Source organism: Hippocampus zosterae, chromosome 20, assembly GCF_025434085.1.
Source record: "Hippocampus zosterae strain Florida chromosome 20, ASM2543408v3, whole genome shotgun sequence".
Lineage (NCBI taxonomy): Eukaryota > Metazoa > Chordata > Actinopteri > Syngnathiformes > Syngnathidae > Hippocampus > Hippocampus zosterae.
In genome coordinates, this window is record NC_067470.1 from 6,321,548 (window position 1) to 6,336,214 (window position 14,667).

Genomic DNA, 14,667 nt, shown 5'->3' on the forward strand with positions numbered 1-14,667 from the left:
AATTTGCAAGCATTCAAAGCACTTAACCAAAGTGCAGTATTTAAGCAAAAAGTAACTCCAACTTTAAATTGAGAGGCACTCAGCATAAGACCCATTCTGATGCCCTGGGAGCCATCGCACAAAGACAATGAAGCTTTATGTGAAGGATGACATGACAGCATGACATGTCAGCAAATCTTGCAACACTTCACCTAAAACAGCATCTCAATGATTCATTCGACTACAGTTTAGCGTTTTGTGCTTTCAAAATGGGTACTAGCGGTGGCAGGCAGAATTTATTGTGACATGGGTAAGCACTACCACAAGATCAATACAAATATTTACAAATCATTTACATATGCATATTTATTTTATCTAACGGAGGCCAGTTGAGCATGCCCTAAAAAATAAATACCGGGAAAAAGGGACAAAGCTGAAGAGGTTTCCTTTTGTTCCGTGCTGATGACCCTTATATTTTGAGCAGTGGATGAGACACCACTTTGTGACAGCATACTTTGTCAAACAACTTCATGTTCTCTCTCCATTAAGCCAGAGACAAAACATTCCAGTTAAAAAATAAATACATAAATGATGTGTTCAAAATTATTTCAATGAAACAAGAGGCAAAGCGTGCATTTTATTTTTAATAAAACTATTTCAGAATAGCGCAACCAATTTCAGTCATGTTTCACACCCAAACCGCCAATATTTCACAATTTTTGCCAGGTTAGATAAATCCGTAAATCACAACAAGAGGTCAGACACTAAAACGGAAGCCAGCAGATGTGCAGAAAACCCAATCTACCGCTGCATGCTAGTTCTTGGATCATTTGCGTTCAGGTGTTTAACCGCACCTTCAATAAGACAATATAATAACTTCAATCAGCCATAAACAAGTACACTTACGCTGGCTTGTGTAGACGTGGGCCAATTATTACTCCGAATTTTGTTTTTCCCTGCAACAAACACTACACTATTATGTTGTTTCGAATCTGAGAATTCTTACACATAAATGCATTAGTTAGGAAATCAAGTGAAGATATAGGCAGTATCATGGCTGGAAAAGTTGCACTGAACAAAATGACATTTCGAGTTTCTGCTTTCCAGCAATTCATTGCGTTATCACGGCGACGCATTTGCCTGATCTTCCGTTATGCACAATTAGAGAGGAAGGCAAACACCCGTAATCACATCGGTTCTTGCCTCAATTGTGGAGAATGAGTGTTAGGTTGCAGGATATCTACGACCCCAACAGCATTCTGTGAAGGCTCGGACTGTGTCCACTTTAGCAGAAAGCTAACGTTGCCCAGCAAAATCAAAATCAACCGTTCCTCTGCGTGGCAGCTTCCCAAAACAAACGCTCGTGATGCGCAAGGACTCCAGGACGATTATGGAGTCGGCGATTGGTCACGATCTGTGATTAAGCAATATAATGTCATCTTATCGTTGCTTCAGCTGCTTTCAAGCTCATGATGGCAGGTCGGCCGTGCAGCCCTCGTTAGCATCACCATAGTGCTCCATCTACCACGAAAGTCACGGCTCTTTCAGTGCACGTCGACAACGCAAGAGAAGTGACAGCAGCATGGCAAATAAACTAAAGACAACTTAAAGCAAAACGACAAATATGCATGCGCATTATTTTTACCTTTGTTCAGGGCCAGACCCCAGTTACACCTCCAACATTGGCAAACACTAAAGAGAACTGGAAGCAGTTGAAACATACCATTTCATTAGCGTGGGTCATGAAAATGAAAGTAAATCAAACCACTGGCAAATGCAGATTATTCATATTTAAGCGTGTACACAGAGAGCGTCTTGTGTATAGCAATGCCATTGAGCGTTATATATTGCCTCTATAACGTAGTAAGAGATTTAAGCAAACCCGGAATGCATTGCACACCCCCGTGATGAACAAATGGTTCAGTCCTAGTTTTCGTCTGTAGCAACGTCCATTCCGACTTTAATTCTACAAACAATTGACTATAAATTCAGTGTGCGAATGTAAAGATGCGTATTTTGAAGTTTGAAAATGCTCCAATATGTTGTACAAGTATCGTCGCTTAAAACTGGGGGGGGGGGGACTATTTAGTAAGATTAACTTCTTTCGACTGTGCCGAGTGCATTCATATTTTAAGTACATTATAGCTCATGAATATTGCACGCTTAACTGTTTGGATTATATTATTTCATACCTGATTGTAAGTGTTGCTAACATTCACGGATGCTGAAGTCAGGGAGCGGGTAAACGTTACCATGACAACTATAAAGCGAGGTGTTGATAAAACTCGGTTCATTGGTGCGGAGTAAATGCTGCTTTCGCCATGAAACTACGTGTTTTTTTCCAGGCACGGTTGCAGGTAAAAGCACCATTATTTCACAGATCGCGCTCACCAGTTAAACGTGAATCTTCGCTTTTATTATCGATTATGAAAATGAATAGGCACCTATTACAGAGCTTGAACAGCCCAGAACTAGAGTTTTTAAAAATAAATATGAAACCCTTATTCCCCCCCCCCCCACTCAAATAAAATAAAATCTGCAACTTGGAACTTCAAACCACATTGAAAAAAAAAACAACAATGCCTCACGTATTCAACTACAAGTTAGAAATAGCTTTTCTGTGAAGACTTTTGCTAAATTCCCTCACAAATCCTGTTATGGCTGCTTCGTTAACACAATCATTTGGGTACCATCATGTCTGAGAGTGGATGAGAACATTTAAAATAACATACAGTAGCATTGTACTGCGATCTCTAGATCAGAAGGGTGCCATCTCATTCACATCACTCAAGACAAACAAGCATAGCCTGTGGGGAAGAGAGGCAAATGCAAGACAGAACAAAGCAAGATGGAAAATTCAAGTATCATATTGGTTTCTTAAGGAATAGTGATTACACTTGAAATTACCAAGTCCCTCGGGTGAACGAAATCTTTATGGCATTCATTGATGCTGACTGTACACATCCTAATTAGGTCTACATTATAGGCCAACTCCTATTATCACTACGCTATGAAGTAAATCCATAAACCCATCTCCCCTAATATCCTTCTCCCCCCAAATAAAACCCTGTATACAATAGCTCCAGACATGTTAGTTTTACAATATAACAGTCTTTTGGCAAAAATATAGTTTAAACATCTGGATAGGTATCTTTATTGGAAAAAAGTACCTGAGCCATAACACTGACCAGGCATAATCACAAAACCATCATGTTATTACGCCTGCATTGACTCCCCCCTATTCTCTGCCTTTGTCTGAATAAAAATATATCACAATTAAAAAAAACGTATTCAGCGTTCCAAGCAGTCCACTCCCAAAACAGTATAAAAAGAACTGGACATTATCGAAGCATGAAAAACCTTGAAAAGAAAAACGCAACAGACATTCTTTAAATGAAAAAGGGCCCTGCTCATTACTGAGGCTGGACACGTCAAGATAAAGTTTGACAGCTCTAAATTTGACCCAATGCCACGCTTGTTTTGTTGCCACGTGTACCGTCCGCACCGGTCTCCACGGGAATGAGTATTGTGTTGACGTTTGAACTTATACGTATGAGTGGGGGGCTGCTCAAGGTGTTGGGAATGATGTACTGACAGTGCCTCTTAACTACGTACTCTTCACAGTGCATATAATGTATATATATTTAAAAAAAAAAAAGATGAAGCATTTTCTTGGGCTTATGATGGTCAGGTCCCTTCCAGAAATCCTTTTGGAGAACTCCTTTGTCAGCCCGAGAATGCCTCCATCGGTTGGTTATTATTGCACAACACAAGGATCTTAAAGTCCGCACACACGCAAAAATGTAACAATAATCATTTTAAAAACAGGAAATACATAAAAATACACCTTGCGTACTGCATTACTATCGTTCAGCCCCCGCCCAAAAAAAATTATCCATTTCGAGTGCATCTAAAGGGTTCCAACGGTTTTCCATTCTTAGTTATTACCAACTAAAACATGCATGGAACTGCCCGGCGGGTGGGGTGGGGTGGGTGGGGGGGATATGCAGTCTGGAGCCTCCAGCGCATCGGTGTCTGTCCATCGTTCCAGTCAAAGGTCAGAGTTCAGAGACTGAATGTTTAAAAAGTGCTTTACGTAGGTCAGTAGGACTTTTCTTCTGTGATTATTACAAACTTTTTTGTACATTAGCAAGTATCATCTGTGAAGACAATGACAAACACTGATTATAAAATACATCGGCGGTGGCTTTCAATTCATCATCCTTGGGAAAGTACTCACCGTGATACCACCATTTTGTCTTCTTTGGATTTTTGTTACATGTTCTTACATAAAAGGAGTTGTCAGGTGGTCGTCTCTGCGGGACAAAAAAAAAACAATCAGAAAAAGGCATGGCTGTATGCTACAGCTTGACTTCACAACTCATCAATTTAATCAAGTACGACTAAGAACGGGCAGAATTGATCTCTTTGTCCATCATGTGGAATTTGAAGCTAAAAAACGAATACGGTACAGTGGGTACCCTCCTTCCCAAAGGTTCTTACCTTTTCTTTGCAACTGGACAACATGCTAATAATGCTAAGACAAACAGATTGCACTGAGAGGGCTGGTGACCAGTCTTCCGTCAGGATGGATAGACAGATGTGACCGTTGCTATACACATGAGGGTGGACAGGTACATTGTCCCCTGTGAACATTACCTGTAAACAATGACACATCAGTTACTTTGCGTCAAATAATCCCAAAGCTGCAGCAGACAAAAAAAGCAACATCTGAGACGATATACACATTTCCAATTTGGGGGGGAGGAATGGGAGCATTTGAGTCAGAAGAACCCCGCTCGGTGAGTTGGCCTTCAAACCAGCAAGACGTGCCGCTATGTGATGCTCACTCCGACGTCGTCAAAAACTCTCAGACGACTCGAGTTTGTTTGAACCATGTGGTCGCCCAGCGCTTACCTGAGGTGAATCGAAAGGATATCGACTACTAAATTTGAAGAGCAGTTGAAATTTTTCTCCTTCGTACAGTGTGCCGGGGGCCCCCTCCATGTCGACGATCCACCTGAAGAAAAGCATCGCGTTACAGAAACACGGTGAGTACAACACACTATTTCCTCAACTCGTGCTCCACGTGTACAACACCGGGAACTAAATGTGTTAATCGTGAGATGACTGAATTCTTTTAAATGAGTTCAGCACATAACACGAATCAGAATTGCCTGCTTGTAGTATTAAAGCTTCATGTATAAGAAAAAGGGGTCACTGATAGTAGCATCGTAATCGCTGGCCTAATTTCTCCCACTGAGTGAAGCTGATAAAACGTCAGGAACTTGTGGCTTTGCGTTACAGCCTTGGGGAGCTTTCTACTCATTTCTGGTGTGCACAATCATTCGGGCCATATGACAATCAGGTCAGTGCTTTACTCTGAGAAGGCCTGATGTTTACACTTCAGGGTTTGAAAATGGCAATGCACAAACAGTTACCATCACCAGATCTTTATTGACTGTGCAGGCGATGTTTTCAAGCAACAGTGAACGTCAGAAAAGTCAATGAATTCACAAAAATGGCTCAATTAGAAAGAATTAGAAGAAGACAGTCGCTGTGTACAAAGGAACTGCATCGAATAAAAATCGAAAGTGTATGAAACAGCAGCCAAATACTGACAAATACCCCAACTGCTATACAGGTTTTGGAGAGGAACATTCAACACAATTATTTCCATTATTTCCACTGTACATTCAGATTAGGCATGCTTCCATCAACCTTAGTTATCTGTGCCAGTCCAGTGAACCATATAAGGAAAAAGACCAGGGCCAGATGAGGATATATTTGACACAGCAGTGCCTTGTTTGAACTACTTGACATAATTTTCAAAGTGTAACCATCTGCCATACTGATAACAGTAACCAGTGTGTGCTATACACTGTAAACAGACACAAACACATGGGCACCTTATCTCAGTCACACACAAAACCACCAAGTATGAAATCATCAATGTTTGCTTTTTGAAGCAAAACCTTCATTTTTATTTATTTATTTTTTTCATGACTCCATGGGGACTTTTGATGCAAACGGCGGAAATTCATTCAATGTCAACCCTTAGCTCCTCAGAAGGGCTCATTATAATGGTTTAAAAGGCACACCCTTTCAAAGCATCGCAACTCTAATGTGCGCATTCAATGCAGAAGCCAGCTGAACTGGTTGGAATACTTGTCTGTCAGACAAAAACACAAAACACTTCTTCAGTCTCACCATGGAATAAAGTTGAAGTATTTCCTTGAAAACTGACACAATGAAACGTGTATCAGTGCTTGAGGAAATGTATAACAACTGAAGGCTTTCAGCACTACTCTACATGTAGATGGTGAATGGAATGAAAAGTCAGCCAAGTAGCGCTAGTTCCTTGCTATAACAGCTCAACTACATTCAATATTTCAAAGGTAGGCCATAAGTATTGGATAAGTCACTTGAGAGTGGGCACAATTCTGTAATTCGCTGGAAGGACCCGATTGCTTCCTGCTGAGACTACAAATGACTTCATATTCCCGCTTATTTTTTGCATGACTTGGATTCAAAGGAAAGAAATAGGAGGGTGCAAAAAATAACACAATAATACTCACTGAGTTATGGTGTTCTGTACACTTTTTTCATTCAGCGTCATTCCAGGGGGTGGATCATTTTGCAGGGCTAATAATTCCTTTTGTAGCCGTTTCTGTATATGAAAAAAAACCACAGCAGTTACAAAACTACAGAAAATCGATTCTGCTTTCACTCAGTGTTTTAAACAATATCACGAGTCCCACTTAAGGTATTAGTGTATGAATGTGAGATGAATCTACAATATTTATGAGCAACAATACCTAAATGTGCATTGACAAGGTTTCTCACACGCCACTGTCACTTAAAATTTGGACGACTGACGAAGGTTTTCAAGAGGCGACTTTGAAATAGAAACGGACCCACACATACAAGCATCGTCAATCGGTGTGTCCTGGTGTTTATTCGGTTCTTTCCTTTAATGGCCCACTCTTGTGTAGTTTTCCTTTGGAAGCGATGCACCTGTTCAGCTCAAGAGGAAACTAGAACAGGTCAACCTGCGCACCGCCTAACAAGCTAACTGAGCCGAACGGCAAACGCTCGGCCGTCGTTTAACTGGACGAACCTTAAATCTGAACTCGTTACATCATATGAGTTGTGGTATCAAAGTGTTAGTCGCAAAACTACATGGCAGGGCGTGGGTATTTTGGCCCGGGCTAACTGGTTTCTCCGCTCGCCTTCACTCGGTGCCGCTGTTGATGATGATGTGCTAACGTTAGTTATGCTAACACAAGCCGAGCGCCGGACTTAAACAGTTGAAGTCAAAATGTGTCAGCGCATTTACACTGACATCATCATCACTTCATTTAAAAGCCGTGTATTGGTCATGACGCGGTGAACAAAAAAGGCCAAAAGAGTGTCGACAAGAGCAGGTATACGATGAAGTTGGGGTCGCTGTCATTTGTGCTCTTACCTGCATCGACGCCATGATGGAACCCCCTCCAGTCCCCACGCACCAGTAAGCGCAGTGCTAGGGAGGATGACGTCACGGGGACACGTGACGGACACAATTTGCCCTCGCAAAAATATATTTCCTCCACATACATCTGTTATTTGGAAAAATGACTGTATTATTAAAAGGAAAAAATCCCTATCTTTACAAAATTGGATTGATAGAAACTGGATTTATTTTATGGTCAACTCCTCAGTTATCCTGATGTTAATTGCCAGGTTTCGTCAGGAAAGTTTCACATTGATACATGTACGTTTCAAAACTCAAACCCATTATTTTGAATTTTATTTCAAGTCTCTTTTGTGAATACCAAATAAATCTAGATCGATAACTGCTATTCATTCAGAAATGTAAATAGTAACTCACACATATGCTTGTTTGAAATGTGACTATTATTCATATTACCTTTTTCTATCCCTTCTTTGATTATTCTTTTATCTGAAATTATATAGTCAGTTTTATTGTTGTGGATGCAAAGCATGTAAAGTGGATTGCCTGACATTTGTATTATAGTCTGTCACTTAAAAAAAGGACAACTGTGCTCTCTACATTTCAAAAAGAAATGTGCTCCAAAGTGGATTGCCTGACGTTTGTATTATAGTCCGTCACTTTAAAAAAAGGACAACTGTGCTCTCTACATTTCAAAAAGAAATGTGCTCCATATTTAATCGGCAACCTTTCAATTTCACATTTGATACTTTACTCCAAATTGCAGAATTTAGTTGTAGCTCACGGCACATTTGAGCAGCACATTTGACCGTCAAATAAGTACAAAGAGACAAATGCTTGACACTCAGTTCAAACAGCTGTTTACTAAGACAGAGGGTAGGGAAGATTGTGGGTAGAACAGACACGTCTGTCACATCGGAATAAACACAGTCTGCCGAATCCATACATTAAATTAAAATGAAATCCTTTAATACTCATAACAATGATTGATATTCTGATGCAAAAATCATAATGTTTTACATGGTTTTATGGCAAAACAAGTTAAATAGTCAAAAGCATCTAAAAGTGTTTTCTAGGCTACTGCATAAACAGTAACTTTAGCAATCCAGGAAGTTAGCCGCCATGAGCAGTTCCAGTGCAATCTCGGGAGCAATGGGGAATTCAGGGATTTCCGTGGAGCTGTTGGTGTATCGGACCTTGTAAGTGAAGTACATGCAGACCTTGGACAGGACATGAGAGGGAATCTCCCTGAAGTTAACTTCGTTGGTTTCATTCTCTGCAAACTGACCTACATAAAGGGGAGAGAAAGATATTCATGATGAGCTTCAAGGTTGTCAAAGATTAACAACAGAAGTAAAAAAATAATTTAAAACATTATTAAAGACATGAAAATATTTCAACAACATATTGCTAGTGGGGTTAATGTAATTTATTTTCTACCAGGCAACTATATAAACAGACAGCTCTTATGATTTAACTTATGATTTCAAGATGCATTATGAGATGACTGTATTTACAATCCTATTTGGAAGCACTGATTCCACAAAGAGGAATGTTTGTCTGAGAATTTTGGGGTGAAAAAATAAAAAGGGTCCCTAGCCCACGCGAATGAATTACTGAAACGTTTCAAATGACATGATGCCTCTGCAAGCGGTGTGTGTTGTGGCAATGCCGTTACAACACTTGTATCAGATGTTCGAGTTTTACTACAGCCACCAAGTGGTCGCACCTGTTTCTGTCTATTCCAGCTTTCGTCATTAGGTTCGTAAGTGAGCAAGAGGCTACCGCGGCTGAATTTGGGTAAGAGGCAGGGTACACCCTGGACCAGTTGCCAGCCAATCACAGTGCCTATAGAACGACATGGTACACATCGTCTGAATCCTCACCTGGGCCACTCAGCATAGCCTTGATAGTACCCGATGTCAATGCATGTTCTCTTTTCACAATGAACTCATGGCCATCTGAAGATATCAATTTCACATACATGGCTTCTGGTCCTTCACAGCCGCCATAGGTCCTTTCTTCGCCATCTATGAGACACGGGCACAGTTTCTGACAGCAGATAGTTACGCTGATAGTGTTGTATGCACACAGCGTTCTTAACAGATGGCACCATTTCGAGATACCGCCAAGAAGGCATGATAAACTCACCCATGCCGATGCAGGGGTTTATTCCTAACAAAGACAAAGAAAACGGCATATAAGTGTATAGAAATATATTTGCACATTTTCAAGGAGTAATGAAACGGGAGTGGCGATATGTGCCGAACTGCTGAATCCATTACGGGCCCTTTAATTAAATGTTGGACAACCATCGCTTGAAACCGACACATTTATTCAAACTGGAATTTGGCGAACTAACAAAATGACGTTAAAAGTGTGTTCCATGTTTGGAAGATCCTCTGTGTTGAAAACAACGACTAAAATCTCCAACCGAGTTCCTCGCAGTTCGTGTTAGCTGTCTCATGCTAAACTGTTACCATGCTAATGCTGGGACAACTCGACCTATACGAAAATATTTACGAGAAGTCTTTTAAAGCTCAAAAGATCATCGTGACCTTAACATACACAAAACAATGAGTAAATAACTAAAACACATAAATAAGGCTTACCACTTGTCGGTAGACTGTGGAGTGTCAATAGTGCTTTAGCTAACTTTAACAGCCGGGATGTTGACAACCGGAAATCGTTTCCGAATTACGCGAGTTAAAATATTCCGTGGTGCTTCTGTGGAAATGAAAGCTGTTCCTTCTTTACACTTTAATTATTTTTTTGCAGCGCATATGCTTAGGTTTAGTATACTGGAAATGCTGTTGCGAGTCGGCGTGGCACATTAAAAATAAGAATTCCACTTGGAATGTATGTAGCAATTACACACTTGAAAATACTAACGAAAATGCCGCCGAAATACTTCCTAGCTCCCCACCCCAAATAATAAATGCAATAATAAAACAAACTGAAAAAAAGAGAAGATGCAGTAATGACCTCCTATAGTTCACCGAGCTTCCCGTGCGGATGAAGTGAATACAGCCATGATTAATCTGAATAGAAACGTTTCAAGTCGTGACGTTACGACACGCGTAATCTTTGAACGACTCTGTTGGTAATCGTCAGTAGAGCATTTGCATTACATTGTGAATCTCCAGAAATATGGGGATATATTCATTTCAAAATTATTCCCAATAATGTTTTCGTGATTATCACGTGTTTTTCAAATCCACAAATATTTCCGCGATTTGGAGAGTCAGTCCGCGTTATTGTCAATTTCTTAACGTGTTAGACATAAAATAATCGAAATTGCGTTCCTCGCACTTTCAGTTGTAGACAACCGGCAAAAATAACAAGACGAGACATAAACAGTCAACAGTAAATAAAGTGCATGGGACAATAGTACAAGAAACGAAAGCATAAAAATAACTAACATGTTGCTGGAATCACTACCTCAAGACCTCAAGTGCTAAGCCTACAGCCCTACTCTCATCCTATGTTTTTCCTTTGCTCTGACTGTCTATAATAAGCCGCTCTCACACAACACTAATTGCCCCACGGGGATAAATAAAGTTTTCTGAATCTAACATGTAAAGTGCAGGGATCTGGAGGTATTGTTTTGGACGGATGTTTTTCCAACATATCTTTATTGTTATTATTATTATTACAGCATATTCGTTTAAAATACAAAAACTACAACTGAAATCCAATTTTACTTTCTCCTTTGTCTGCAACGAGTAATGAAAAATCGAGTACTGGTACCTGTAATCTGATTTTGGATTCCCGGAAGGTGTCACAGACGGCATTTCTTCTACTTCTATTTATCCTGTACCTGTTCTATGAAGACAGCAACGCTGCCTCCTAGCGGATGGGGGAGGGATGGCCTTTCAACGCGTGACTGTTTTGAGCTGCCGTGTGAGTACAGTACTGTCCTCAAACTGCATGACGTTTGTCTCAAAACTAAAAGTGCACGCCCACGTAACCACAAACGCACATACAACAAGGCGTGAAAATCACGATATATTTGTGTGAATATTTTTGACACATTTCTCCCCATACAGATGGGGCCCGTTTTACACTATTGAAATATTCATATTTCAGATGCTAATTGAAATTGCAATTTTTATCCTGGAGGGGTCGTATGTGTAGCAGAATCAACCCCTGACCCCCCCCCCCCCCCCACCCCCTCGCCCCCAAACCCCCCACGGTCTCTGGCTGTGATGGGAGAGAGCAGGTGCTCAGTGAATGTGACAGTGACATTTTGCGGGATCATAAATCTACATTCAAGATAGAATGTGTGAGTTAGAAGCGTGCACATTGTACTGTCATCCATTTTTTCCCCTTCCAAAACAGCCACTTCTTCCATTGATGCCAAACTTTTAGGTGTGATGTGGGAACACCCTAATGCTTGGCAGTGCAAAGCTACACATTTTTGATATTTGATGCTCATGTGATCATAGATCAGACAGTTGAGAGTGGGTTGATAATCATGGTTAGGTTCAGAATGTGACACTGATTGGTGTTGCTGCATGCCCGAAAAAATTATGACTGGTGAAATGTGAGGCAACCGGGAGCTACAACACTTACAATCGTCCATAGAGCGGGCGTGGTGTGTCTTAGTGGAGCAAAAATAAAGCAATGATAATTAAAAATAAATAAAGGATACTGCAGAAGTGACGCCACTGACCTGGTATTTGTTATATAGTAAGGCCTGGCTTTCACTGTGTTCCAGAAAGTTCTTTTGGAGCACATACACACACACACACACACACACACACACACACACACACACACACACACACACACACACACACACACACACACACACACACACACACACGCACACACACACACACACACACACACACACACACACACACACACACACACAATTGAAAGCAATCAGTGACCTTCCAGTCTACCCCATTACACCATTAGTGCTTCTGATCAGGGCAGGCGGGTGGCGGAGGCCTCTTTCATGTCTCTCTGATATGACCCCGCCCCACTGCAGCTGCTCGATGCTCTATTTTCGGGAAGCTTCCTTGACACACCAACACACCAGTTTACACATGCACTCGCAAGCCGAATATACACCATCTTTTGTCATGCCAAGGCAAGAGATCTCCCTGCCGTTGACGCCATGAACACACTTTCTTTTCAGGACTCCGTGATTAGAGTTAGATGAATGTTTTAAAAATGGCTCTATACAATATCCTGATTAAAATGTGATGACAGGTAAATGTATGTAATTATGTGTACTCTGAGTGCATATACAAGTCGGGTGAGGCATCTTTACTCTAATTATATAGTTAAATTTGCTGTATTTATTTTTATTGATCTTTTATTCATTACACCACGAGAGAATGAGTCAAAGGTCAGCACATACTACATTCTAGGCTCAAATATGAATGCTACAATGAGTTCTTTGCAGGTCCTTGTGCATTGTAAACCAGGTCAGAATGTCTAGTGCTGATGTGGGAATGGATGGGGGAGGACGTCTGTGTGCATTTCTTCAGTTAAAAGAGGCAAAGGCCTGTCACAATGAATTGGAGGCTCCTTCCCCATCACTTTCTGAGTCTGAAGCCATTTGAATGTTCTCTATCTATCTGTTTATTGACAGTTTAGTATGGCATAAATGACACATAAGCAGATGTGACAACTGCCTTGCATTATTAGCGCCAGTCCAAAGCAAAGTTTACAGCTTCATTTACTATAAGGAATCATTCAGTACTATTGTGAAATCTTTGCCACATAAGTTAAATATTTAAAACAAATTGGTGTGTTTTTTAAAATAATTTGGACTTCCCCCAGATCAGGTGTGGTAACAAGATTCCTTTAGTGGGCTTAGGGTTTTATAACCGAGCTTTGCCTATGTAAATTTAACAGCTAAGCTAAGCTAAACTAGCTATGCAAGGCACGGAAATTGGATCTCGTTCACACTGATGGCTTAGCACAAGTTTAGAAAAGGAAAAAAAAAATGCCAGGGTGCTGAGGAGACTCAGTCCAGTTTTAGAAGCAAGTTTCTTCACGGTGAGGCTTTTACAGTATTTGGGGGGCTGGGGGGGGGCAAAGATAAGACTCCTCGACATGAATACCATCTCTAAGGTGAAGCAAGGTGGTGGGAGCATCATGGAGGGGTATTTTTTAACCGCAAGAAGTGGGTGACTGGTTAAGATTGAGGGAAAGACAGACATTCTGGATCAAAAAAATTCTCCAGTGCGCCCTTGACCTTGGGTGGGGGTCAACAACAAAGTGTAGAAAAAGTGAAGCGCTGCAATTACTTCCTGCATGCACAATAGAAACTACATTATTGAAAGCCTCATATTAAAAATAATCAACATCATTGATAATGGCAAGAAATGCTGCCTTGGCCTAATACAAATAGATGATTGCCCTCCGTGACATGAGCTGTCATTGGAATGTGTTAAATGGCCTCTTTGATGACACTAAAGACCCACATAGTTTATATTCGTACACTGAGTGCACTTAAATCTTGGCGGGCGCCCTGCACGCACATATGAGAATAGCAACAGCGATATTAAATACCATTACTGACGAGCTGGGCGTCGCATTTGTGTTTTACACTCTCAAGAGGGGGAACACAGTCTTATCAGTTTACGGTTATCTCGTCGACCAAAATTTATGACGCGACAACTTTTTATGTCAATGTGTTGCCAGCAAGTAGTTCAGGGAATGACTGCAAGAAAAAAAAAAGGCAGCGTGAATACAATTGAATCACGTGCAAAAGAGGGCGGCAGATGAAACAGCACGCAAATCAGCAATGGAAAAGAGTGAGAAACGGAGGCACCTGCCTGTTCCCGCACCGCCAATGCAACAGCCTGACAAAGACACTTTGATTACAAGCTTCAGCTTCTTCTCTTGGGACCTCATTATGGGAAGGTCACTGGGAGGGTTTTCATTGCTCGGAGGGTACACGCACATTATCAACACAGGAGAGACCCACAAGTGAACACTGGAATGGAATCCAACATGTTTGAAACAGTTGCAAGGCATTTTCGTGCTGGTTTTCACAAACCTTGAGTGGAAACTTGGAAAGGAACCAGAGTTGGTAACGAGTTAAAATGGATGCCTCACACCTTACTGCAAGACAATCAAACCTTGTGACCTCTTCTAGCCAATCAAAAACAGAATGTGGTTATGAAAAATCCAATTTAGATAGCTAGAGTAGATAACGGTGTACTACTGCAGCACAAAAATGTATTAGCACTATTTTCCAATGACAT

At 40.9% G+C, this 14,667-nt stretch overlaps 3 protein-coding genes across 5 annotated transcripts in view; all 3 read right to left on the minus strand.

Annotated features, from left to right (window-relative positions):
• Positions 1-1,783, minus strand: part of stau2 (staufen double-stranded RNA binding protein 2) — a 49,046-nt gene extending 47,263 nt beyond the window's left edge. Inside the window, exons 1-2 of one of the 2 annotated variants that reach the window (XM_052054213.1) lie at positions 1,625-1,689; positions 886-935 (exon numbers count right to left, since the gene is read on the minus strand). The gene's annotated coding sequence lies outside the window, so the exon portion shown is untranslated. Of the gene's footprint in view, positions 1-885; positions 936-1,624 lie in introns of both variants that reach the window. The other variant, XM_052054212.1, reaches the window with a different exon arrangement.
• Positions 1,784-2,373: 590 nt separating this feature from the next.
• ube2wb (ubiquitin conjugating enzyme E2 Wb) lies at positions 2,374-7,527 on the minus strand. 2 transcript variants are annotated; one of them, XM_052054240.1, is made up of 6 exons: positions 7,448-7,527; positions 6,558-6,649; positions 4,897-4,999; positions 4,483-4,638; positions 4,220-4,295; positions 2,374-4,139 (listed from the first exon to the last, which is right to left on the minus strand). In XM_052054240.1, exons 1-6 carry the CDS (start codon positions 7,460-7,462, stop codon positions 4,126-4,128), a joined length of 456 nt encoding a protein of 151 aa, XP_051910200.1. In that variant the 5' UTR covers positions 7,463-7,527; the 3' UTR covers positions 2,374-4,125. The 2 variants fall into 2 exon arrangements, with proteins under 2 accessions (XP_051910200.1, XP_051910201.1); XM_052054241.1 differs by lacking the exon at positions 7,448-7,527 and adding an exon at positions 6,907-7,426.
• A 751-nt stretch (positions 7,528-8,278) lies between these two features.
• Positions 8,279-9,749, minus strand: LOC127593050 (elongin-C). Its single transcript, XM_052054243.1, has 3 exons — positions 9,587-9,749; positions 9,322-9,465; positions 8,279-8,723 (listed from the first exon to the last, which is right to left on the minus strand). The coding sequence occupies exons 1-3, from the start codon at positions 9,633-9,635 to the stop codon at positions 8,533-8,535; spliced, it is 384 nt and encodes a 127-aa protein (XP_051910203.1). The 5' UTR covers positions 9,636-9,749; the 3' UTR covers positions 8,279-8,532.
• Between the last annotated feature and the right edge of the window lie 4,918 nt (positions 9,750-14,667).